Source organism: Chlamydomonas reinhardtii, chromosome 1, assembly GCF_000002595.2.
Source record: "Chlamydomonas reinhardtii strain CC-503 cw92 mt+ chromosome 1, whole genome shotgun sequence".
NCBI lineage: Eukaryota > Viridiplantae > Chlorophyta > Chlorophyceae > Chlamydomonadales > Chlamydomonadaceae > Chlamydomonas > Chlamydomonas reinhardtii.
Genome location: NC_057004.1, coordinates 7,036,784 through 7,061,541, shown reverse-complemented (window position 1 = coordinate 7,061,541; position 24,758 = coordinate 7,036,784). Strand labels below are relative to the sequence as shown.

At 60.8% G+C, this 24,758-nt stretch overlaps 4 protein-coding genes across 5 annotated transcripts; 1 reads left to right on the top strand and 3 right to left on the bottom strand.

Moving 5' to 3' along the window:
- The first annotated feature begins 466 nt into the window (after window positions 1–466).
- Window positions 467–4,133, top strand: CHLRE_01g050950v5 (uncharacterized protein). The gene is made up of 5 exons (XM_001690196.2): window positions 467–1,059; window positions 1,286–1,615; window positions 1,875–2,470; window positions 2,719–2,845; window positions 3,053–4,133. Exons 1-5 carry the CDS (start codon window positions 712–714, stop codon window positions 3,164–3,166), a joined length of 1,515 nt encoding a protein of 504 aa, XP_001690248.1. The 5' UTR covers window positions 467–711; the 3' UTR covers window positions 3,167–4,133.
- Window positions 4,134–6,574: 2,441 nt separating this feature from the next.
- Window positions 6,575–9,216, bottom strand: CHLRE_01g050900v5 (uncharacterized protein). The gene is made up of 7 exons (XM_043058965.1): window positions 8,936–9,216; window positions 8,735–8,831; window positions 8,121–8,630; window positions 7,805–7,918; window positions 7,513–7,578; window positions 7,244–7,336; window positions 6,575–7,052 (listed from the first exon to the last, which is right to left on the bottom strand). Exons 2-7 carry the CDS (start codon window positions 8,759–8,761, stop codon window positions 6,960–6,962), a joined length of 903 nt encoding a protein of 300 aa, XP_042928879.1. The 5' UTR covers window positions 8,762–8,831; window positions 8,936–9,216; the 3' UTR covers window positions 6,575–6,959.
- A 138-nt stretch (window positions 9,217–9,354) lies between these two features.
- On the bottom strand, window positions 9,355–15,207 carry CHLRE_01g050850v5 (uncharacterized protein). 2 transcript variants are annotated; one of them, XM_043058964.1, is made up of 14 exons: window positions 14,803–15,207; window positions 14,635–14,709; window positions 14,410–14,555; window positions 14,245–14,327; window positions 13,977–14,168; window positions 13,592–13,823; window positions 13,307–13,459; window positions 12,574–13,110; window positions 12,362–12,376; window positions 11,933–12,089; window positions 11,550–11,776; window positions 11,220–11,408; window positions 10,924–11,091; window positions 9,355–10,785 (listed from the first exon to the last, which is right to left on the bottom strand). In XM_043058964.1, exons 1-14 carry the CDS (start codon window positions 14,948–14,950, stop codon window positions 10,435–10,437), a joined length of 2,673 nt encoding a protein of 890 aa, XP_042928878.1. In that variant the 5' UTR covers window positions 14,951–15,207; the 3' UTR covers window positions 9,355–10,434. The 2 variants fall into 2 exon arrangements, with proteins under 2 accessions (XP_042928878.1, XP_001689767.2); XM_001689715.2 differs by lacking the exon at window positions 12,362–12,376.
- A 1,837-nt stretch (window positions 15,208–17,044) lies between these two features.
- CHLRE_01g050800v5 (uncharacterized protein) lies at window positions 17,045–24,416 on the bottom strand. Its single transcript, XM_043058963.1, has 26 exons — window positions 24,263–24,416; window positions 24,066–24,195; window positions 23,780–23,853; window positions 23,447–23,658; window positions 23,175–23,331; window positions 22,840–23,085; window positions 22,590–22,685; window positions 22,153–22,428; window positions 21,967–22,056; window positions 21,768–21,875; window positions 21,569–21,622; window positions 21,267–21,446; window positions 20,984–21,106; window positions 20,758–20,820; window positions 20,551–20,607; window positions 20,305–20,412; window positions 20,049–20,195; window positions 19,916–19,975; window positions 19,663–19,773; window positions 19,050–19,137; window positions 18,816–18,922; window positions 18,589–18,654; window positions 18,345–18,430; window positions 18,034–18,196; window positions 17,886–17,933; window positions 17,045–17,769 (listed from the first exon to the last, which is right to left on the bottom strand). Exons 1-26 carry the CDS (start codon window positions 24,275–24,277, stop codon window positions 17,500–17,502), a joined length of 3,135 nt encoding a protein of 1,044 aa, XP_042928877.1. The 5' UTR covers window positions 24,278–24,416; the 3' UTR covers window positions 17,045–17,499.
- Between the last annotated feature and the right edge of the window lie 342 nt (window positions 24,417–24,758).

Genomic DNA, 24,758 nt, shown 5'->3' with positions numbered 1-24,758 from the left:
AGTCCCACTCCACTCCAGCCGCAACAGTGGACTTCTTACCAAGGCCGGCCAGGCAGCAAATAACGCATTCGGCGAGAAATGCCTTATCTCAGGCTGCATCAAGGGCTACCTACGATACACCCTGATGCAGTGTGGGGGCTTGCGTGCCATCCTAGCATGTGTATTATTCGTGTTCTGTATGCAAAGTCAACCGTGAGGCAGTGACGGGTTGGGCATGTGAGGGTGTTGCATTAACCGCACGCCGGCCTGGACACGGTCTCCAATGTCCCAGAGGAGATTCACGTAAAACGATATTCCACAGTGGTTTAGAAATGATATGGCGACCATGGCTGGCGACTAGGGCCTGGGACGGGCTTGCGCGACTGGCATTGACCGCGCACGGCCTCGATGTTGCGGTTTCGTGCCGCAAAATTACGTGCATCATTGAGGCCTCTCTACATATAGACCAATTCCCGCAAAGGATCTACCAAACGGGGCCGCTCGAGCGCATACGAGCCCCAAAATCATCAAATCGGCTGGCTCATGGCCACAGCCCATTTGAATCCTGCGACAAATAGCAAAGCAAATGGTTATCAATCTTGAATCTGACACCAAACGCGCTCGCGCGAATTGTACGACGCCCCATTGCCGATGCAAAACTTGCAGATCGGTGAAATAGAGTCGCGCTCTCCACTCGCGCAGTGCACTGTGTTCACTCGCCGATATAGAAACATGGCCGCCACTATGCAGATGAACAAGCAGGCCACGCGCCAGGCTGCTCAGCAGGGCCGCGTCGCCCCTTTCAAGGCGACCGGTGTTGTGCGCAAGGTCGCTCAGCTGCCCAGCTCCACCTTCTCCGGCGTGACCGTGCCTCAGCGTCAGTTCGCTGTCAGCGGTGCCCGCAGCGTGTCGCGCGCCGTGCAGTCGGTGTTCGCTGTTAAGGATGGCGCTGCCCTGGAGGGCCGCAAGCTCCGCGTTGCCGTCATCGGCGGTGGCCCGTCGGGTGCCTGCGCTGCGGAGACCCTGGCTAAGGGTGGTGTGGAGACCTTCCTGCTGGAGCGCAAGCTGGACAACTGCAAGGTGCGCATGACGGGTGCAAGCCGGGAGGTCTTCCGCTCAGATCCATCATGAATCTTTTCCGAGTGCCAGCCTTGTGGATGTAATGCATAATGAATGTGCCAATTGGCTGGGAAGATCTGTGGGGGGCGTTCTGGGTCGGGCGCTCGGAGGCTAGCGAGCTCGACACGCCATCTGTTTTCCTTGGGCGAACGTTCCTTCCACGTGTCCTCCTTTCTGTCGCTCGCAGCCCTGCGGTGGTGCCATCCCTCTGTGCATGGTTGAGGAGTTCGACCTGCCCATGGAGATTATTGACCGGCGCGTCACCAAGATGAAGATGATCTCCCCCTCCAACCGCGAGGTCGATGTGGGCAAGACCCTCAGCGAGACCGAGTGGATTGGCATGTGCCGCCGCGAGGTGTTTGATGACTACCTGCGCAACCGTGCCCAGAAGCTGGGCGCCAACATCGTGAACGGCCTGTTCATGCGCTCGGAGCAGCAGAGCGCTGAGGGCCCCTTCACCATCCACTACAACAGCTACGAGGATGGCAGCAAGATGGGCAAGCCCGCCACCCTGGAGGTGGGTGGCTTTTGACAGCATTCTTGGGGTGATGGCGCAGCAGCCGCGGGGAACGGGATGGGGTTCATAGGGGAAGGGGAAAGGTATGGGCACGGCGTGCCTCGGGTCCACCACCACCGCCCATCCCCCCCTGTTCAGGGAACATTATTCAGCCCGTGCTCCAACAGCCGTGCCATGTTTAGCTCGGCTGCCTCCCGCGCGAAACCCGCGCTAAACCCTTCACCCCTTCTTCCCACACCCCCTTCCCTTCTCAACCCAGGTCGACATGATCATCGGTGCCGACGGCGCCAACAGCCGCATCGCCAAGGAGATCGACGCCGGCGAGTACGACTACGCCATTGCCTTCCAGGAGCGCATCCGCATCCCCGACGACAAGATGAAGTACTATGAGAACCTGGCTGAGATGTACGTGGGTGACGACGTGTCCCCCGACTTCTACGGCTGGGTGTTCCCCAAGTACGACCACGTCGCGGTCGGCACCGGCACCGTGGTCAACAAGACCGCCATCAAGCAGTACCAGCAGGCCACCCGTGACCGCTCCAAGGTCAAGACCGAGGGCGGCAAGATCATCCGTGTGGAGGCACACCCCATCCCCGAGCACCCCCGCCCCCGCCGCTGCAAGGGCCGTGTTGCCCTGGTCGGCGACGCTGCCGGCTACGTGACCAAGTGCTCGGGTGAGGGCATCTACTTCGCCGCCAAGTCGGGCCGCATGGCCGCCGAGGCTATTGTGGAGGGCTCCGCCAACGGCACCAAGATGTGCGGCGAGGACGCCATCCGCGTCTACCTGGACAAGTGGGACCGCAAGTACTGGACCACCTACAAGGTGCTGGACATCCTGCAGAAGGTGTTCTACCGGTGAGTTGATGTTTCCAAATGTTATGGTTTGGGGCCATAAGGTTCAGGGGCTTGAGGGCAGCGAAGGCGGCGTACGGCGTACGGCGGGCAAGGGGTTGGGGTTTGGGGCCCAGACGGGCGGGTTCAAGTACGTGTAAGGGCAAGGCCACTGCGACAACAAACAACGCCCGCGCGTGTGGCAGTTCCGCCTGTGTCGGTACTCCCGATCTGTCGCCTGATCTCCCTCTCCTCGTGCTTGTACCTTGCAGCTCCAACCCTGCCCGCGAGGCCTTCGTGGAGCTGTGCGAGGACAGCTACGTGCAGAAGATGACCTTCGACTCGTACCTGTACAAGACCGTGGTGCCCGGCAACCCCCTGGACGACGTCAAGCTGCTGGTGAGTGAGAGGGTCGGACACAGCACAGTGGGGTTGGGCAGTATAGCCACGGGAGGGACCCGGTTTGTGCCAGATGCCTCTAGTCGTGGGGCATACCGCATTGCGAGAGCAAGACCAGGGATCGCAGAAGCTCACTTGCCTCGGAACTTGCAAAGCACCTGCGCTGACGCTCTCCATCCCGTTGTCCCACTCCCCCTTCACCCCCAGGTGCGCACCGTGTCTTCCATCCTGCGCTCCAACGCCCTGCGCAGCGTCAACTCCAAGTCGGTGAACGTGTCGTTCGGCTCCAAGGCGAACGAGGAGCGCGTCATGGCTGCGTAAGCGGCTTTACGGGAGTGCTCGTTCTGATGGCAGCGCTGTCGCTTCAGCTTCAGCCGTCAGCTGGTCCGATATGGGCTGCAGCAGTTTTGCGGATTCGGTTGCGGCAGCAGCAGCGACAGGAGTGGACTGAGGAGGGAGCAGCGTGATTAGGGCTGGAAATGCTCTTCAATGCATCTGCGATCTCGGACGTTTCCCTCTCGCCAGCCTCAAATCTGTGTGTATGTGCGGCTGCTCCCCATTGGCTTGGCTAGGCCTCGGCGGCTGACGCTGGGGCACCGGCACGCCGCAATTTTTAAGTACCAGCGGCGTCCCGGCGCCTGGATTTGCGGCATGGACGAGGAGGGGCGAGTGTAGCGTTTACAGCAGGCTAGGCGTTTGAAGCGATCTGGTCGGCAGTGACAGTTGTCCGCGTGTGTTGTGTTTCACTAATTGACTCGGCATTATTTTCTCCCCGCAATGTGGGTGCATGGCTGGATCTCGCCATGTGTGCTGCATTGGTTGCTGCCCGTGCGTGCCCCGCCGCTGTCGTGTGTTGGGCGGGCGGCCGGCAGCGGCAGGAAGACCGGTGCTCCAAATGGACCATGGGAAGTGTGATGGATCGTGCATCGTTGGGTGCTCGTGGCGACGTGAAGATGACCGTGACCTTGTGATAGAGAGTTTAGAGACTACCAAGAAAGGAAGAATACTCTTCCTCCACGCGCAGCGGGAGTGTTTGTTGGAGGGGAGCCGGACGGCTCCTCCCGAGTGGTGTGGTGTGAGTGTTTGGAATGCGTTCGGCTCGGATGGCGACAGGAGGATAATTATCTCGTGGAACGAGCCTCGCAGATACGGATGGCCTTCCCGAGATCGGAAGTGAGCACCCAGTGTGCTGAAGTGAGAAGACACCCCCAAATTAGGGCTCGAACAGAGCCAGCAGGGCGCCGCGCCTCCCACGTGCCTCGGCGATCCCGTGTAAATACCCCAGATACATTCTCTCGGAATCTCTGACACTGTGTCGTTAGGCTGCCGGTCAGAGTCGGCAAACAAGGGGGAAGAGCCTTCAAACCTGCGTGTGTCGTGTGGGCCCACCAGTCTGCCCTCCAACGCAAGTGGACGCTGGTCATCTTCCTGCAGGTGCGCTGCGGCTCTGCATCGCGAGTGTGGCGCTGCGGTGTGTCTGTGTGGTGCTATCGCCTGGCCGGGCGCCCGGAGCGTGAGGAAAGCGCATCAGCAAACTTCCAGCCAGCCAGCAACTTGTCGGTACAGTAACTCCGGCGTTCGACCAGCCATGCACTTCTGCTCTGCCGCTGCAAATTGTTTGCCGTCTGCTTGGGGTATGGGCGTCAGCTGCACCCTACGGGACCTCGCCAGCCTGCCTAAACCCTGTCCCATCGCACACTCCAACGCAAGTGTCAAGACTATCGCGAAGACGTGGCAACCAGACTTGCGTTATCAGGCTGACAGGCTCGTACCCACCCCACCCACCGTCCCCTCCCACCCATCAAAGCAGAACGTCTCTCCTGTCTCTCTTGTACCACGAATGCGCACAGACCCTCCCATTGACGTGTCTGTCTAGTGTCCGACATCAACACAAGCGGCAAAGGCGACAACAAGAACAGCAGGGCGCCAGAAAGCACCGCGGCGTGCCGGCAGGACAGAGCCGTTCCTAAGGGTGCAGCAAGCTGCGCGGCCTGCGCCCATGAGCGGCATACATACGACAACCCATAATACGCATCTGCGACACACCTTCCCAACCCACCCACCCAATTCCCTTAAGACACGGCATGCAACCTATAAACCGTACCCTGGTTGGGACAATACTTTATTAGTGCTGCTGCGCGCTGGGGCTTTGGGTTATGGTAGGCTATGCAGGGCTGATGCCTAGCTTCAATTGACGGTGCGCAGCACCCAGAAGCCAGGGTGCCAGGCCGTGCCACATAAGTGTGGGGATCTGGCAAGATGAGGCTTGGCTGGGATTCATGTGCGTAGCAATGAGACCAGCTCGGCTGCTTACCAGGAGGACTAGGAGGGCGGCTTCTGCTGCCTTATGGACAGTCCCTCCTTGTGCCGGCCATGCTCCTCGTGCAGAGTCCGGTTGACGTGGGCAGTGGCTTTTCGAACGTGTCGTGTCATGCGTTGCACGTAGTGCCCCTAGCACACACGCGCACACAACCCGCCGGTGCTGCGTTCAAGGGTTTGGCTATGTGCCTGTGGAAACCGACCCCGGCTATGTCCGGGCGATGAGGTTGTTCGGCCTCAGACTGTGGAGGGGCTCAGCCCCTTTTCCCGTGACCGAGGAACACTTGTCGAACGTGTCAGCGGGGGCGCGTGCGCGCATCTTGGTAGCGGAGGGGGCGGGAAAGGCCACGTGGAGGAGAAGAACGCAGCGCCGCCCAAGAAGCGGCGCAAGCGCGCAGGCTGAGGAGCCGGCTGGTGTCTAGGTAGCGGTCCGCGGTGGGGCTGGCAGGGCATGCGTAGCGGCATGACAAGAAGTGCGGCTGTTGACACCTGTGCTACGTCTGGCTGCGGTTGGCTCTGCTGTGGCATCGCGATTGCTAGGCACCTGGTTTGGCTATGTGCCTGTGGAAACCGACCCCGGCTATGTCCGGGCGATGAGGTTGTTCAGCCTCAGACTGTGGAGGGGCTCAGCTCCTTTCAGGGGTGGAGGAACCCCTGGCTCCTTTTCCCGTGACCGGGGAACACTTGTCGAACGTGTCCACACAGTGGGACCGTAACAAGGGGTGTCAGCTTTGTACAGCTGGAAAATGGGCTGAGCCCCCGTACGCTTGGGAGCTAATAGGCGTTTAACGCCCCGTTAGAGCCTCCATGCCGCTACGACGCGCAGGCGCATCGGCTAGGGACACTCGGGTTGGGGTCGTGCGGGATTTCCCGCGCCACATGCGTGCCTTGTCACGTTCCCAAACACCCCAAGCATTTCTTTCGCCTCCTGCCATACTCAACACCTCCCCGGCGCCCCACGCTCAAAGGGCTAGGCGCGGGGCGGGGGCGACCTCGGGGCTTCTCGGCATTCTGGCGCGTCGGCAGGCATGGCTCGGCAAGCAAGTCGCTCAAAACTTTCGATATACTTCCCCGCTTTGCTTGCCGCCAACATAGTTTGCCTTATAGACTGCATATCGGCGGGCACCGGATGCTTTCCTCGCGACCTCGCGAAAGTCAATTTCCATGGACGCGCGAAGGCACTTCTCGCTCCGCCCGCATTTTCCCTGCCACCTATTTACATGCAATAGGCATTAACAAATACTAATACATAGCAGTCGCGGTTTGCGCCAGCATGCTAGGTTTTGCCGACCAGCCACGGACAGGGGTGTTCCTGGGGGGCTTCGCCCCCCCCTGATTTTGAGAAGGGGCGGGGGCGAAGGACAGTCGGAAGGTTGTCGCTGCGCTGGGGGGGCTCAGCCCAAAGACTGCTTTCCCCCTCTTTTACAACCTGCGGGCGGGTTTTGTATTCTCGTTTCTAGTTGTGATTCGGATTACTTACTACCGTCGCCCAGCAATACACGCAGCCGTGGCAACCATGGGCATTGGGCCAGCCCACACATTGCAACCTCATATCTCTTTCTGACACACTCATACCCGCGCCGCACTCACACCGCAAACTAAATAGTCACCCCGTCATCAAAATCTCGCGCTTTCCTACGTCAGTAACCTCACGCCGTCATACAAGACGTCGAGACACCCACTCCAACACCCACACCGCCAGCCCAGATTGCATTGGTTACAAGAGGGACCTGCTGACGCAGTTCACGAGCCAGTGACGTGGAATGCGACTGGAGCCCAACTACCGAGTCTGCAATTACTGTGACAGCAGCATTTGGTGCTTAGCTTTGCGGTACCAGCCCGCCAGCGTCTCCGGCGGCACACCGGCGGCAAAAGCCAGCAGGATGCCCTGCGAACAGCATATGGCGAGGAACCGGTTGTGAAATCCCTTCATGCACCCATTGGGGATGTTGCGACCAAATGCTGTACAGCAAGCATGGCCCTGCATGCTTGCGTGACGCGACAGTCAGGGCCAGGGGGCAACTGTAAATGCCAAAACAAGGAATACCCACCAGACGTAGACAGCTTCCCGATGCTTACCTGGTTGATGAGGGCGGTGCGAAAGAAGCCCACATCTCGCCAGCGCCGGCCCGACGTGAACACAGGGGCATCCACGATTACGGGCGGCCCCGCCTGCACATGCGGGACCAGGCGCCAACTTAACGTGTGAAGCCTGTAGCAAAGCCGCGGTAATGATGGGCAAAGGCCTTCGGGTCGGGCTTCTTATGCTTGGTTCAAGGGACGCCGCCGCAGGCCTGCGGCCTGTCGCGCCGCACCACCTTAACCGCTGCCTAACAAGTCCGCCTGACCTGCCGCAGGCGCTGCACAAGATCCAGATCCTCCAACAGCGGCCACTCCTTGTAGCCGCCAGTCGCCTGCGCCGCCGCAAACAAACACAACAACATGTGCCGGATCCCTACTTGGCGCATCCGCACATGCACCGCCGACGGGTATGTACGCGCTTTCTGTTACCTTACCTCGCATGGCATTTGTGATGTTCAGCACGCAGCCATGTTCATGTGCGAAGTAATGACAAAGCATCAATACCAGCACACGTGCATGCACGCACGCACGCACGCACGCACGCACGCACGCACGCACCTGGAGGACGTCGCGCCGCACGAAGAGCGCCTGGTCGCCGTACGGCTGGTGCCGTAGCCGCGTGCGCAGCTCCACTCCCGCTGCAAGCAGCTCCCGCAGCGCCGTACTGCGAAGCTGTGGGGAGTGTGGCCGGAGGCGCAGCGTGGTGGCGGCAGCGTTACATGATCCCACATGATTTAGCCAACATGATTTAGGTGGCTCAGCGTGCACACGACGTGCTATGCGCTACGGCCCTACCCACCCTGCATATGGCTCCCAGCTCAAGGCCACCAGCATTGCCATAGGATTTTCCGCACACCAACAGTGAACCACTTACGTCGGTTCTTATCGTCTTGAACGCTCCCCAGCAGGCTACACTTGGTGAAAGTAGACACCCCTGACCTGTTCTGCGTGCCGCCCAGCTACTCCCCGTCGCCGTTGACGCTGCTCCCCCGCTGGCGCTGCAGCGACACGAATAAACATTGCCAATAGCCAGGCTGCTGCTGACCAGTGCTGCTTGCCCCACCTCTGAGTCTCCCTGCCTGGATCTGGCCGTGCCACTCCCACAGCGGCTGCTAGTGCTGCCGCCACCGCCGCTGCCGCTGCCCGTACTGGTGCAGGTGCTCCTGCTCCTTTTAGCCCACCACGCAGCCTCCCGCGGCCTCGCCCAGCGACTGCGTATAGAGCTGCCATCTCTGCACTGGGTGAACTGCACTGCTGACGCAATCAGCTGGTCGTAGTGCGGCGGCAATTGTGAGTCGGCGTGGAGGAAGAGGCACCACTCCCCCCGCGCTGCCTGCCAGCCCGCGTTCTGCTGCTTGCCGCGGCCACGCTCAGATTGCAATACCTTTGGCAAGAAAGCGTCACAGTAGCCATCCACTTGGCGCTTGTTAGCATTATGGGCGGCAGCATCAAATGCACAGCACCAGGCCTAACAAGCCGAATCCTCACCTTCGCTCCAAGGCTGCGCGCCTTCATTGGCGTGCCATCGTTGCTGCCACCATCCACTACAATTATCTCGACTGGCGATACCACTGCCCGCCTCACACTGCACGGGTGGGTGGGTGGGTGGGTTTGTGCGGCCGGCGGGGACTCGGGAGCACAGAAGGAGCACAGGGGCACGATTTCCCAGCGACCGAGGGGTGCTGTTACCTTTCAATGGTCGAAGCGATCGATTGTGATTCATTTAAAGTAGGAATCACCACAGACAAGCGCAGGTCTGCTGGGCTCTGCGAAATTGAATGCAAGTTTAACTGGTCCGCGCGTTCCCTGGACCCTGATTGGCCCATTTTAGAACATTCATGAAGTTGATATACTACAGATATGCGAGAGATAATAAATTAAGCAGTCGAAGTGGTGGCCTCAGTGCACACTTTCTGAATGTCTCGCTTTCAATGCGGGCAGTGCTGAGGTGATCCTGACAAGCGAGTATCAGCCGCACACGAAACCACGCAGGCAGACGGGTACGCCACGTGTGTGTGTGTGTGTGTGTGTGTCACCCCAAGTTACCCCTGCATGCTCAATTCGCCGTCGCAAGTGCGGCTTGCCGCCATGAAGTCTGTGCGTGGCTGTGTTATCCTGCATACAATTCACTCGTGTCAGCGGCTTAGAAGACTCAAACGTTCTGGAGTCTGGGTAACCACCCGTACGGCAATCGTCATGCAAGGTGCTGTTGATGCTGTAGTAGCGCCCTCCATGAGACATGGGCCGTGGTTACGGGCTCAGGCAGCCTTGGAGGCAGCGTCCCCGGGGCTTCATAGGTGCAAGCAACATTTCCGTGCGTGGTGCTGTTAGTGCCTGCGCATTCGTTTCTTCAGCCAACGGAGCCGGCAGACTTTTAGACACGCAGACTTGTAGCCTTCAGGTACTACACCATCCACACAACTGCAGCTCGCAGGCTCCGCGTGGACGCGCTTATGCCCTCGACAAATGCCATCCTCGACCGCCCTTGGAGTAATATTCTTGGCCAGCGCCCGCCCTTTGCTGGCTCGTATCCCCTAAAATAACTCGTACCCATTTGGCATAGTTCTCTACCAGCAGCCGCACAAAATGCATGTCTTTGTTATCTCATGCTGCTCCACATGGCACCTGAACATCATGCAAGGCACATTCGCCCTGCTCTCTCGAATCTCGCGCGCATGGCTGCACACACCTGCGGAGCCCGCCACAGGCTGGCCTCCACATCGCGAAGATACCCTTCGGACCTCCTGCGAGTGGCTTGCTTCGCAGCCGTCTCCATGCCTGCATCTACGTCCACGTGCAAATCGTTCCAACAGGAGCATCAGATACAGGCCCCTCCCGCCGTGTTCACAAGGAAAGACCCGCAGACGGCGAAGAGTTCTCAGCCAGCGGCCCGAGCGTAGACATGACCTAACAGCGCCCACACCCTGCGTGGCTAGGCTTGACGCCAAACATGTGCCCATGTGCTGCCTTACGCCCACCCACTCCTACCCCCACTCATGCGTTCCTGAACGCTTTACCGCCACTGGGCAGCTGCAGTTCTTTACCCCCCATCCAATCCCACCCACATTCCGCTCTCACAGGGCTGCAGTCCAATACTAAGCACAAATGCCCCACGCGCCGCAGCATAGACAGCCCACTCCAGGCTTGCTCTACAACGCTGTGCTCTGCTGCACCTTCACCCCACCGCTCTAAAAGTACTCGAGCGAGGAGCCCATGTGCGGGCGGCCGCGGGGCGGCGTCGGTGGACGCTCGTCGTTAATGGACTGCATCCACGTGTCGTTCGCGGGGTGCGGAGTGGGCGGGTCCTCGTCCAGACCGCCCGAGCTGTCGGGCGTGTGCGGCGTGTTGGGCGGCAGCGGGTGGATGAGCTTCGGCACCATAACCAGGTCGCGGCCCAGCACCAGGATGGCGCCCGCGTTGCCGGCAGTACCGCAGTAGTTGGTGGCGGAGAAGAGCGTGATCAGATGGCCCTGCGCGAAGCGCTCAAAGCCGTCCATCACGCACTCGTGCGCGCGCACAATCATCTGCAGGTTGTTGTTCTGTGGGCAGGAAGCGGAAAGCGTACCAGGTTTAGCAGGAGACATGCGTGTGCGGCTGAGGATAGGGGCTCCACCCAATGATGACGACGCAAGTTGCCCCCATTACGCTGCTATCGCCCCTGCTGTGCGGCTGCGCACCTTGCAGAACTCTTTCACGCGGTCCGGTCCGAACGTGACCAGGCCGGGGCCACGAGGGCTTGGCTGCACGCCCTGCACGCTGTCGTTGGTGGTAGGGTCGCTCCACAGCAGGTCCATCAGCACCGGGCCGCCGTCCTCCATGGTGATGGGGCGCTTCAGCTCGGAGATCTGAACACCCAGCAACAGTAAAGGAAAGCTTTTGACAACAGTCCATAATGCTAACGTGCGCAACAGCTGCACCATGCCTGAGCGCACTTGTCGCTCCCCTCGGCCTGCCGTCGTGCCATCATCCGCACCTGGTCGATCTTGTGGATGCAGCGGCCAATGCCACCGTGCATGCACAGGATCTTGCCCTCGATGATGGCCGCGAGCGGCAGGTAGTTAAACAGCTCGTTGATGCGGCGCCACACGAACACGCCCGGCTCGTCGCCCAGACGCTCCAGGCACTCCAGTCGGAAGCCGAACAGCGCGTTGATGTCGTGCGCCTGCGTATGTTGGCAAAGGAGCCACCGGGGTGAGTGCACAGAGGTGAGCAAGCAGACGGATCAGAGGTTCGTGTATATGTGAGTGAAGCAGACCCGGTTGCCGCTGAACCCGCGTTCCCAGCTGCTGCGGCGCGTGCGCACCTCGTGGTTGCCGCGTATGAGATGCACGGAGCGCGGGTGCTCGATCTTGAGCGCCAGCAGCAGGCAGATGGTCTCCAGGCTGTGGCTGCCGCGGTCCACGTAGTCACCCAGGAACAGGTAGTCGATGTAGGTGATGTCGCCAGCGGTGGAGGGCGTGCCGTACTCCTCAAACAGCCGCATTAGGTCACCGAACTGGCCGTGCAGGTCGCCGAAGATCTTGATGGGAGCTACGGGGAGGCGGGAAGCGACACAACGCGTGCACAAATAGTGCAAAGCACATGTGAGTTGGCGCAGCAGTGTGTGCGACGCTGTTGCCGCGCTGCACCGGGTCAAGCCCCTGCATCCATGGGCCGCAGACCCGCAGTTGACTCGCCCTCACTTACCCCGCACGTCCAGCACGGTGGGCTCCTCTCGGAAAATGCGCTCCGCGTTGTTGCACAGCTCCTCAATCTCCTGCGCGTTCAGGAGGAACCGGCGGTCGTCCGGCGCCTTCCACGTGCGCGGCCGCAGCAGCTCATTAATCACGCGCTTGTGCACGCCCTGCGGAGCAATGCGAAGGGAGACAGTCAATAGGAGACAGCGACGGAACAGCGGCGCGTGGACACGTCTGGCAGCGGGTACAGTGCTGTTCCTAGGTTGGGAAGCGATACATAGATGAACGCGAGCTTTCTAAGTTTTAACGCCGTCATCTCCATGCTTGGTGTCTTCGCTTGGCGGCATTGGGGCTCTCTTCATTGCTGGCTTCTCTCCACTCTCTCCTCTCGCACGGACGGGTCATACATGCGCTCCACCCCGCCCCTCCCAGCGCTTGCCTCGACTCCGTCGTTCTGCACCACAGACACCCCGGATGTCTGTGTAAGCTGGGAACATGCTGGTGAAGAGGCATCTTCCTGCCTCCTAAGGAAGAGACGCGCTGGTCGCCCACTCTTCCACGCCGAACACAAAACCCACGCAGCCGCCAACCCAGCGCAGCTGCCAGACCAGTGTCCCACTTTGAGGGCCTCCCGTGACTAAAAAGCCTCACCGTGACAGACATGCTGCGTGTGAAGAGCGGACTCTTCTCCTTCGCCCCGCCGGGTCCGCCGCCGTTTTCGTAGATCGACACGCGGCGCCCCTCGTTGTCCAGCTGGTCGATTGACAACTGCCGTACCAGGCCGCGCAGGCTGTTCTCCTGGTGTACCACCACCGCGCGGTGCCACAGCTTCACGTCCGGCGTGTACGGCGTCGTGCCGGGAATGTGGTCCTTACCCAGCGACACATCAGGGCTGCTGGAGCGGTTGGTAGACGGCGAATCGCTGGTGCGTGACCCGCCCGCGCCCGTTCCATCCAGCTGCTCGTCCACGCAGCGCAGGTCGTCCATTGCGCTTACGCGCCGGACATTGAGCGCCGCTGCTGCCGCTGCCTCCTCAGCTGCCGCCTTCTCCAGCATGCGGCTGGCGGCGGCGTTGCCGTGCATGGTCTCCATGTACTGCTGCCACGCCGAAGAGCGCGGGTCAAAGATAGACAGCTCTGTCCCGTTGGAGTCGTCCGCCACCAGCAGGTCGTCCAGCAGTTGAGAGCCCTGCACACCGGCGCCAGCAACGGGGTTGACAAGGCACCGCGCATGGGCATACTAAGGCTGCGAGGGAGTCAAACGGTACATGCGCGGCCTGATATATAAACCTTCAAGACCAACCCGCCCTGTTCGTTCGGCCATTACTGATCGAGCTGATCAAACATTCCCTCGCCCATATGGATTCCAGCTCGCACATGCGCACCTTCAGGCCACCGTAGATGAACACAAATGGCCCCACCGATGCCACAGCGTGACGGCAGCGCCGCGTGAAGTCCTCCCCAGTGGCGCCTCCGACAGGCGTGACCCAGCACCCGTGCGTGGTGTCCAGTACGACGGTGGACGTGCTCTCGTCAACCTGTAGTCACCGCAACCGCAGTACGTGATGAAATGCTTTATTGTAAACCATTGTAAGCCTCGTTACGCCTTTGCATGTCGCAACTAGAAAGCGTGCTGCGCTTGACAACCATCCGTCCTTGCACCAACCCACCATGCGTCCACCGCCGACGGCGCCGCCGGAGATGTGCAAGCGGTTGCCCACAAAAACAGCTCCGTGCTGGTACCGCCCCGTTGGCATAGCGCCGGGCGCCGAGTGCCATTCCCACCGCCCGTCACGGTGTCGTGCGAACCCGTAGGCGTCCCCCAGCGGCGTGCCGCTTATGTCACGACCACCGCACAGCAGCAGCAGGCCGTCGCTTCGGGCTGCCGCGGTTGCGTACATCCTGCGCAGCGAACCAGACGTCGGTGTACGGTTCCCAGCACGCCTTGATCCCCCCTTTCCAAGTCCGTGCCCACCGCGCCCCTAGGCGTGCCCACCTAACCCCGCATACAGTGTCACCAAGTCAGAGCGCGCAGCGCATTCCAATCAATCTCACCGAGGCGACGGCATTTCGCCCGCGTCGGTAATTTTCCGCCATGCGTAGGGCTTTTCCGAAGTGTCCAGCGCCCATGCATCCCCCAGCGTGGACTTGCCGTCGTTGCCCCCCATCGCAACCAGGAAGCGATTCGCGACCAGGCTGAGTGTGTGCGCATAACGCGCGCTCGGGCCCGGCCCGGACACCAGCACTCTGCATAGCAAGTTAGCGCAAGAGACCTTACTCAGTATGCTTGAAACCAAGATCTCAGCCATTTGCAATCTATTACCTGTGCCAGCGTGGCCGGTCCGGATCGGTGAAGTCAAGCACATGTAGGTCCTCAGAGGCGAGGCCGGCGGGGCCGATACCACCCTGCAAAGTTGCAAACAAGGTTGGACACGCGTTCACACGACGCCCGAGGTCCCAGAAACCAAGACGGGTACTGCCTGCGCACCTGAATGACCACCATATTGCCCACCGCAGCTGCCGCATGAGCTGCACGCGGCGAAGGGGGCTCCCCCGCAGGCGTAGTTTTCTCCCATTTGCCGGTGCGCACGTCGAAAATGTGCACATCGTTGGTGGCGCCGGCCAGGCGAATGCCTGTGCAGATGGCGCCCTTTTAAGCACGCAACCGGGCAGCGCACGATGCATCCGTTTGCTCTCGCGTAAACCTGCATACCTGATGCAGCTGAACCAGGTGTGGACTGTGTGCTCTCGCTCTTGCCGGATGAGCCCTCCAGCGCGGTCGCACCGCCTGCAGGCAGGGCGGGAGACGACACCGACTGAGACTCGGCCCAGGTGCGGAACCTCCCTTGTTCCATGAACACCGAGACTAGGATGTGCTCACCAAAAAGCACTAGCTTGGCCTTTGAGAGGTCGCCTTCAGGGCCGGAAATGGCAGTGAGGGTGTGTCCACATCGCGGGCCCGGAGCGGTCCCGACGACCGGGAAAACGCGCGGCCTGGGGACAGGGCTGGGCCTAAGATCGCTGTCCATGTCCACCATGCAGACCTAGAGGAAGGAAGGGGGCGAGGGCATCCCACTAGTTCCTCGTTTGCTGCCTCCTCGTTGCCACAATTCAAGCTGTTATTCCTCACAGCAGGTAAGCAGCTATTTGAAAGACGGTATCACGACCAGGCACAGCCGGGAACGCGGCTATGAGAGAGGCACAAAACGGTTCGGGCTTCCAGTGCAGCGTTTACCAGCTTGCGATACGTCTTCTATGGCCCCTTGATGTTTGGCAACTCTAAATGTAGCGGCACATGTAGGGAAAGCACAGTCTGGGCGTCCAGCCGGAGGGGAAGTAGGGGCTTCGCATGGACCCCCGGACGGGGTCCCTGCGCTTGCCCTTCCGTGTCCAGCGCAAAAATATCACTTGTATGTATCACTTCATGCGGGCTCAAATGTCTCCTGGTACTTCCGACCGACTTGGGCATGTTATATTTGAAACTCAACCCGCGGGCAACACCGTTCAAGCCCCTCCCCGGCACCTGATCGAATTGACCTATGCAAGATAACTGTCGCCACCATTCTGCTTGCCTAGGTGGCGCCTCGGCTGCTCACATTTGTGCCACACTGCGCAGCATTCCGCAACCGGGTTCGCCTATCAGCTGTCCCACACCACCATACATGCGGGGACACAGAAAGTTTCGTGGGCAGGCAGACAGAACGTTTCGTGGGGCGGTGTGGGCAGGCAGGCACGCAGAAAGGGGGCAGGCACGTGGACGGCTGGCTTCGACGGAGGGTTGGCGTAGCGACAAGGCGGCGAAGGGCCGCGGTCACTGCTTAGCCCGCTTGTCGGAGGCTGTGCTGGCTGCGTCTCTGCCGTGTTATCAAACAGACGTCTGGCCAGGAAATGGACGCGTCCCAGGCTGCCAGCGTTGCAAGGTAACAGCGCCGCAGGCAAGCGCGCAGACTCGCAGTCCTACACTATGGAGGAAACATGTTCGACAGGCCCAACCCGGGTTCACTCAGGGCGTGCCCATACGCGCGGTTGGGACGCTGTGCCGTTTGCGCATCCCTTCATATCTCGGGCTGTTGGTGACGGCATGGTTTTGCGCTTGCCGTATGACGCTGATTCCCCGCCCCCCTCGCCGTGAGAGGTTGTGCGTGGTTGGTGGCTCTGTGTGTGGGCAGGATGCACGTGTGGGCGACCGTTCTAGTACCTGGACGCTTGCGCCCTGGTTAGTGCGTGCGCTGTGCGTGTGTCCTGCGGCCTAGACGTTTCCCGGCACTCCTGTGCCTAGGCTTGTGGCGTTGAGGCACAGCGGTGGGGCTCTGGCGGGTTGAGGCTTGGCTAGGACTCACTGTGCGCGGAGTCACACGGACTTTGCCCGCGGGAGGGTTTGCAGCAAAGTCGGGGTTGGGCCCTGATAGCATGTGATGGCTCGGCGTCTTCGGGAGCTGGGACTGTCCCCTCTGTAACATCCGCATCCATACACGCCGCACCGTCCAAAGACCAAACCTTGCCTAAGGCTTCTACATGACATATGTATGTTATGACTTGTTGTTTTAAGCCCTGGCGCGGCCTCCCCGCTCGCCGAGCTCGCGAAATGCAGCGACATGCCCCGACATTGTGCACGAAGAGCTGCTTTTAGCCCTCGCAAAGCCTTGAACTCCCATTCTTATAGCTGAAAGTAGACACGGCATCAATCATGGTTCGAAAAATGGCTCCTCGAGGGACCTCAGTCGCGAAATTGCCGGTCTGCAGAGCCTCACATTTTGCCCCGGGATACATTCCAATGCAATATTGGGTATCTAAATAAGATATTGAGTGAGTTACTGCTCTCTCCAGCACACTTTGGCCCGATCGGACCGACACGCGCCCATCGGGCGCATGGCTGGCGGGCCAAAACCCGCCCATTTCGACCTCAGGCGAGCGTGGACCGCCCTCCCACTTGACCGGCAAGTCATTACTACATGTACGGAGGGGCTGAGAGCGTGGGGGACTCAGGGGAGACCAGTTTGGCGTCGTGGAACCCCCCCGGCCCACCCCCATGACCCCCCGCACGGGAAGGGCCGTACGGCAGTGGTAGTACAGTCGGACGGTGAATCTGACACGACAGGCGTGGGGGGTAGGTAAGGTTGGTTTCCACGTCGGACTGTACTACCACGTCTAAACACGGGTCCAAAGGTTGTCCAGTTTTGGGACGGTGCCCCAAAGTGAAGTGAACCCGGGGGGGACAGGCCAATAAATAGTACTTCTGAGTGCTGAAGTCTATCAGAACACGACCACCAGCCTCGGGTCTCATAATAATACCCATAAAACTAGTCACTGCCGCACAGCCACAGCTAGCCACAAAATTCCCCTCAAGGGAGACACCCGTGGGAGACACCCTAGGATTCGCCCTCATCGTGCTCACCGGCCGGCTGTCGCTGTGCCACAGCATGTGCCTCGCGGCCACTCCAAGTCTACTACCGTCTAATTTGCCACACACACACACACACACACACACACACACACACACACACACGTTTTCCTTGTGCTCTTTAACACACACACACTCTTCCGCCTCCTTCGACCCCTCACCGCCATGCTCCCGCTGCTACTGAGCAAGTACGTTCCCATGCCCCCGCGTGAGCCCCAGCCCACCCCGGCGCGGCTCATTCTCGTGCCCATACTCTTCTCCTTCCAGTCCCGCCCCCCACAGGCTTCCCTCCCGGTCTTGCGGCTGGCGCTCCTGGTCCTGTTGCTGGAGCTGCTCCAGCTCCTGCTCCTGGAACACATCTTCCACGTACGCCATGACTCGGGTTTGTTTGAGGCGCAGCAGCTTGAGGCCAGACTGCAGGCTCTCCAGCTCAGCCCGGTATCGAGCCTGTTTCGCAGTGAGGAATCATGGTTGCTGAGCGGTCAGAGGCCGGAGGCCATGGCGTGCGACATTGACGAAGGAAGCGGGTGCAAGGAACGGCCGTGCACTTCTGCAGCACCCACCTGAGCCGTGTCCACTTCCGCCTGGCACCGCGCCTCAAGCATGCCCAACTGTAAGAGCGCAGGAGATATAAGCTAGTAAAATTAGTTCTGGCAACCATGGATGGCGTCCAACATGTTCCAGTTTACGGGCCTGTGTGCTGTGGCGCACCTCGCGTTCATACAGCCGCTGTTGCTCCCCCAGCTGTTGCTGCAGCACACCCACACGGGCCGCGCCTTCCTCCGCCGCCTCCGCCGCTGCGGCCGCGCTGCGCCGGGCTTCCTCGGCAGCCGCCTCTGCGGCGGCACGTGCGGCCTTGTGCGCGTCGAGAGCCCTGCACATGGCATCTCCATATCAGTCACAACATGTCTGACGCGCCAGCCGTCCAGCCGTGCAGCAAAATTGAAGCGAATGCAGGCGGATGGCGGAGGTCACGTGTGTCTGCATGGCTGGCGCGGCGCTGTTCACCACGCGGCACCCACCGTGTGATGGTATCCATCTCGACTTCCACGCCCGCCGCAGCAGCCTGGGCCGCGCTCAGCTGCTGCGTCAGCGCCACGCACTCGGCCTGCATCCCAGGCGGCATGGAGCACAAGTATTACGTGGGTGGCAGACATGCTGTGCGTCTCACCGGATGCAAAGGCCCGCAACTGCCATGCCATGCCAATGTGCGCAGCCGTTCTGATCCATCGAAAAACGGGGCCCACACTCCCACTCTTGCCGCACCTGGAGGCTGTCCCGCTCATTTGCCATGTGCTGCATGGCCAGTCGCGCTGCCTCCAGCTCGTGTGCCTGGGAGTCGGGCCACCAGGGGATCAAAAGCGACAGGGTGCTTGACGGCACAAACACCCAGTCGCTGTAATATTCCCGCGACGGAATGCGTCTCAATACGGCATGTTGATTGCGTCTCCAGATCGTCATCACCGTTCCAGGCGAGGGAGCTGGCCGCGTACCTGCGCGTCCTCTTGGCGCTGCGTGATTTCTTCTAGCATGGCCGCCTGCTGCGCTAGCCGCTGCCGACACTCAAGCAGCTTGACCTGTAGCTCCGCGATGGTGGAGGCTGCGGGAGGGCGAACGTTTGTGTAAACACAGGGTACCAGCATCAGGGGCGTCGCGACGGATGCGCGGTGCAAAAACCAGGCATTGTAGCCAGCCCCGCATGTGTTTATTATGCTGCCCGCACTCACCCTGTTCCTGCGCCGCCGAGTTGGCAGCTGCCTCCCGGTCAGACAGCGCCTGGCGAACCTTCTGCAGCTCCTGCGTCACGTTATACACCTGCACGCGGCAGAGCACGCACGAGTCGATGCGTTGTGCGTGCTGACACCAAGGTCGCAGTGCGGTGGTGGCTGCTGGGTGACCGCTTCAAATCGTTCCCCGTAAACCATGTCACATCCATGCTGGCAATAAACCCGGTTCATACATCCTAGACATGGTAGACGCATACATGCCCTTTCCTTGTGCGTCCCCCCCCCCCCACACACACACACAGTGCCTGGGCCTCACGGTACAGTGAGCACATGCATGGGTTTGCACCCTTGAGAGCGTGTGGACACGAATCCCCCCTCGAGGTTAGAGTAGCGGGGGATGCGCGATTTCCGGTTGGTAAGACCGGCGGCTCACCGCAGCAGGTATGCGAGGTGACTTCAGGTAACATCCGTAAACCGTCGCTTTGCTGCATCGCATACACTGTCTTTGCGCAACGTTTTCCTTGTGCTCTTTAACACACACACACACACACACACACACACACACACACACACACGTACACGTACACCCCTGCCCAAGCCTCATGTGTCGCACCTGCGCAATGAGCTGCTCACACTTTTCTTGCGTTGCGGCCGCCTTGTCGTTGGCCAGGCGTCCCTCCTCTGACAGCGCGGAAATGCGGCGCTCCGCATCTTGAGCTGCCAACTGTTTTGGGAGAAGTGTCGGCATTGATGAGGATGAGCAGCCGGCTAAACGCTGATGAAGATGTGAAACCCAACATTCATGCTCAGGTATCCATGCACTTGGAAAAGCAGGAGAAGCGGTCCTTCAAGACGCATGCACGCACCAGGTGACGCTCCTCCGCTAGCTTGAGTTGCGAGGCTGCCTGGGACATGGCGCCGCGGAGCTGCAGAAGAAAAAAGGCGAATGAAGGACAGCGTACGAGAGGCGCTTGGCACCGGACGGGCGCACACCCGCACCTGCATTTCCGCCTCCCCGGCCGCCCGCTGCAATAGCGTTTCGCCCTCCCGCCGTGCTGCCTCCGCCGCCAGCTCGCCCGCCCGCTTGGCATCCACAAGCGCCCGCTCGCCGCGTTCCCGCTCCCGCTGCAGAGCCAGCGCATGGTCCTTCGCAGGCAATGGGGTTGATGAGTTGGCATGTTAGCAAGTTTGCCGCAACGACACGGCAATACGCGCCTCGAAGGCCGCACCCATGAAAGTTCACGCCTTCCCGTACCTGTGCCTCCAGCTCCGCGCGCCGCTCTGCCGACGCCTTGGCCTCCGCCAGGCGGCAGTCAGCGTCGCGGCGCAACCGCTCCTCCGACTCCACCCGTGCTTTGTGCGCCTTTGAGGAGAGCGAATCAGAGCAGAGGCATAGGCACACGTGGCATGAGCACGTGCACAAGTGAAGAAGACTTGTTCGAATGCTTTAGTGTGGAGGGTGGCGGCTGACTGGATTCTCGACGCGCCCATGCTGCCGCACCTCTTGCCATGCCTCTGAGAGCCGCGCCTCAAATGACTCAGCCGACGTCCTGGCCTCCTGCGCGGGGGGTTGGGGAAGGAGCAAAGTAGCAAATATCTTATGCTGTGGCTGCATGCTTACAATCTATGCGCGAATGCGGGGCTCAATTACAGTCGGCAGCAAATACGCGCGTGCTGGAACCTGTCGGCACCTTCATTCCTTCCTCACCTCGATCTGGGACGTAAGCATGGCGATTTCTTTGCGGCATGCCTGTAGCTGCATGGCTGCATCCTGCATGTAACCCACATACTGCGGGTGTAAGCATGTTCTAGGCTTGCCCTTCGTGCCAAGATAATTTTGCCCCGCCCCGCATGGACGCGTGGCCAACCAAGGCCATGAAGTTCCGTCCCAATGTTTGCTGTGAAGCACATACTAACAAGCGGCGCATGCTCACCTGCAGTTCGCCCTTCAGCGCTGTTATGGCTGCCGCTGCCTGGCGGTCGCCCAGCTGCCGCCCGCGCTCAAAAGCGCCCTCGGCTCGCTGTTTCTGTGACATCTCCGCCTCGTGTTCCTGATCCTGCAGGGTGGGCATGGCATGCGGCAGGCTTCGTTCGGCATCCCTTTACATTGCAGCCGGTTCCTCACACGTGCATGACCTGCTGCACTTGCCGCTCCAGGAACCCCCCCTCACACACACACACACACACACCCCCTTTGCGCCCGCAAGGTCCGCCCACCTTGAGCGCCCTGCTGGACTCGGCCTTGATCTTGGCCAGCTCCGCCGTGAGCTGTTCCACCTGCAGCGTCAGCCGCACCTCCCGCTCCGACAGCCGCGCCAACTCCGACGTGCGCACCGCCGCCGTGGCCTGCTCCGCAGCCAACGCTTCGCGCAGCTGCGCCTTGGCCTCCAGTGTCGACTGGTAAATGCGAGTGCAAGACAAGAGATAGGTCACATCGCAGAATAGACGCGATACAGAAGGCGCTTGGACGGACGTGGGCAAGAAGAGTGAGGAAGGGCAGGGCTTCATGCGGCACTTGCCTGGAGCTGGTCTTGCACGGTCCGAACCTGTTGCGCTGCGGAGGCCCTTACTTCCTGCACGCAGGATGTCCAACAGACAATGTAAGGCGCTCCGGTGCACTGAAGGCAGGTGGACGGATCATGCCACGGGCGCATGCATGCGGCCACGGCATGCGGCTACAAGCTACCATCAGCTTGCTTGACCACACGCTGCCTTTACCTCCAGCTGGCGACTAAGTCGTGCCTCTGCCTCGGCAATTTGAGAGCGTGCCGCTGCGCCACAGCTGTCTGCCTCCTGTTTCAGGCTCGTAATCCGGGAGGCCAGAGCCTGGGAGGAACACATGGGCGGCAGATTGATAGCAGCCTTGTTGCCAGTACGAAACACTATTGCCCCATAGCCATGGCCCCGTTTGCCTCACCTCAAAAGCCGCAGCAGCCGCAGCGGCGTGTCGCTCCGCGGCCGAGTCCACCTCCGCCGCCGCTGCGCCCAGTACCGCCTCAGCCCGGAACTGGAACCGGGCAAGCGCACGTCAAAGATCAGTATCACAACAGTACTAGTCGCCATATACGGGGCTGTTTTGTGACTTACAATACCGCTCACCCACCTTGAGCTGCACAAAGTCGCGGCTGCGCGGTAGCCCCCGCCCAGGCGCCGGCCCCGGCCCTACGCTGCCGCCCGCTATGAGCAGCGCCGCCGCCACCGCCGGATCTGCCTCCGCGTGCCACCCCAGCAGCGGCTGCAACAGTGCTGCGTCCAGGCGCTCCAGATAGCGGTTGCGGGCGGCCAGTGCGGCCCGGGTGGCGGTCAGCTGCTGCTGCAGGGCGCCCAGCTCGCGGCCGCGCGCCGCCAGGTCCGTCGCCAGCGAGCGCATCTGGCCCACCTGCAGCAGGTGCGGCGGGACAAGGCAAGGCGAGCGCTGCTTGTGGAGGCATGCAAGGAGTGGGCGTGAGAGCGTGCTTACCAGGAATATGCACACGGAGGTCCTGGCACCCAGGAGGTCAGGGAGCCTGCGCAGTGTGATTCGTTTGCGCCCACTCCCACCTGCGCCTCCAGCTTTTGTTCCACGGCCGCCATCTTCTGTTGCGTCTTCTCGGCAACTGCCGCGGCCTGGCTGGCTGCCAGCTGCCATCTTCGGGCCTGCAAGGAGGTTAGCGTAAATTGGGCCCTGACAAAAGCCAAAATGCAGAGCTACTGAGTGCCGTTCAGGTGAGCGCGAACCCGTGCCACGTGCGTATGACGTGCCTCTGATACAGCTGGGTAGCCCCCTGTGCTAAAGCGCTTCCGCTCGCACCTCATGCTCCAACGCCTCCTTCTCCCGCGCCGCTGCCGCCGCCTGCCGTGCCAGGTCCCGCCGCGCCGCAGCCGCAGCCTGCCGCTGCTGCTCCAGCTCGCCCATCAGCACCACCTCAGCCCGGCTGGAGCCGGCGGCATGCGCCCTGCTGGCCGCGGCGGCCTCTGTGCGGCTGTCCGCCAGCTGCTGCTTGAGCGAGTCATTGGCGGCCTGCAGCTGACCCAGCCGCGTCAGGAGCTGCTGCTCCTGTCATCACAGGTCGACAGGCCCCGGCAGACAGGAGTTTCAGCAGGGATGCGAGCAAGCAATGGATGCGGTAGGTGGGTTTTGCGCACCTGGAGCGAGCGTGGCGCATCCGGGCCTGCCCTTGCCCGCTCGTACTCCAACTCCCGTGCCTGCGCCTCCGCTCGCGCCTCTGCCTCTGACGCGCGCCGTGCCTCTCGCGTTACAGCCTCCCCCAGCTCAGACACCCGCTGCTTTAGTACCGCATTCCTGTGCACAACAACACACACACACCCAAAAAGCGAGGACGTTAGTGGTCGAGGTGCCCTATCCTGTCTGGATGCTGGCTATTTGCTGAACGGCAATCAGGGCAACCGAAACTCACTCCTTCCTCAGGTTTTGCAAGTCATTTTGGTGCGTGTGGTGCGTCAGCCAACGCGCTGCCGGCGATGCGGCGGACTGCTTGTCGGTGGACTGAGGCCCGCGCAGGGCTCCCCTTGCCGCCGCCCGCAGCGGCGAAGCCCATGAGCTTGTGCCATCCGTTGACTGGCTGTCCTCTGGGGAGCCGTCTGCGTGCCGCGCAGTGGAGCCCAGCCCCTGCATGAAATGAAGAACGCACAAGCACAGAGCGGGTCGACAGCAGGCGTGCTAGGATGGAATGTGACATTCAAAATCCGATACTGCCTGGCTACTTAGCATACGCAAGCATGGTACGTACCCCACGATGCGCTGCCGTCAAGTACTCAGGCTCGTCGGCATCCTGATCGTGGTTGCCTTTGCCACCGGGCACGTCTGCAGCGTGCGGGGACACAGGCTGTGGGCCTGGCGCAGCCCTGCACCTACGCCCCGCGGCGCGGCTCCCCCCGTCTTGTTCCTGATCATACAAAGTGCACCGTTTCTACCCTAATTACACACGACCCAACCGATTAAGGTTAGGTCACACGGGGCTGAGCGTCTGGTAGCATTAGGCTCGCACTTCCACCCTGACACGACATGTGCCCCACCAGTCAGAGCTTGCTCCAGAACCAGCTGAAGCTGCTCCAACAGCGCCGAGAAGTGCTGTGGATTTACAGCTCCCCGCTCATAAGACTCTAAAGCACGCGACACCGCGCTAAACAAAGCCTGCTTGGCTTCCTGCAGCCAGTTTAGACCAAATTCATTCTTTTGCTCATCAGCAGTTGCTTTATACTACGCTCATTACCTCGCCGCCCTCCATTCAGGTTGGGCTCGCGACAAGCGCTGCTCGACAGCCAGCTGTCGCGCCTATGCAAAGGTGCTTGAATTCATTGCAATTTGCGACTGCAATTATGCAAATAATGCGTCATCGCTTTGTATAATGAGTGGAATTGCATAACATAACAACAAACACCGGTTTGGTGAAACTTAGGAACTAGCGCACATATCTGTTTGCTTCGCATGGTCATGGTTTTCGAGATGGCTGACGGTGTTTGGGGGCGAGGGTGGCCCATCGGGGACACCGGACACGCACACAGGCACCGTGCTCCAAGCCCCCTGACTACCCTCCCCTGACTGCCCCTGACGCATACCTCCCAGGCTGCCAGGCAGCATCAAGCCATACCGAACACCGGTTCCCACGCGCTGTCTGCCCTAACCACAGTGTGCCGCTCTCCACTTCCTTTTATGGTAGCTTGCTGCGAAGCGACTGCGTCACGACACTGACGTTGCCGACTGCCGAG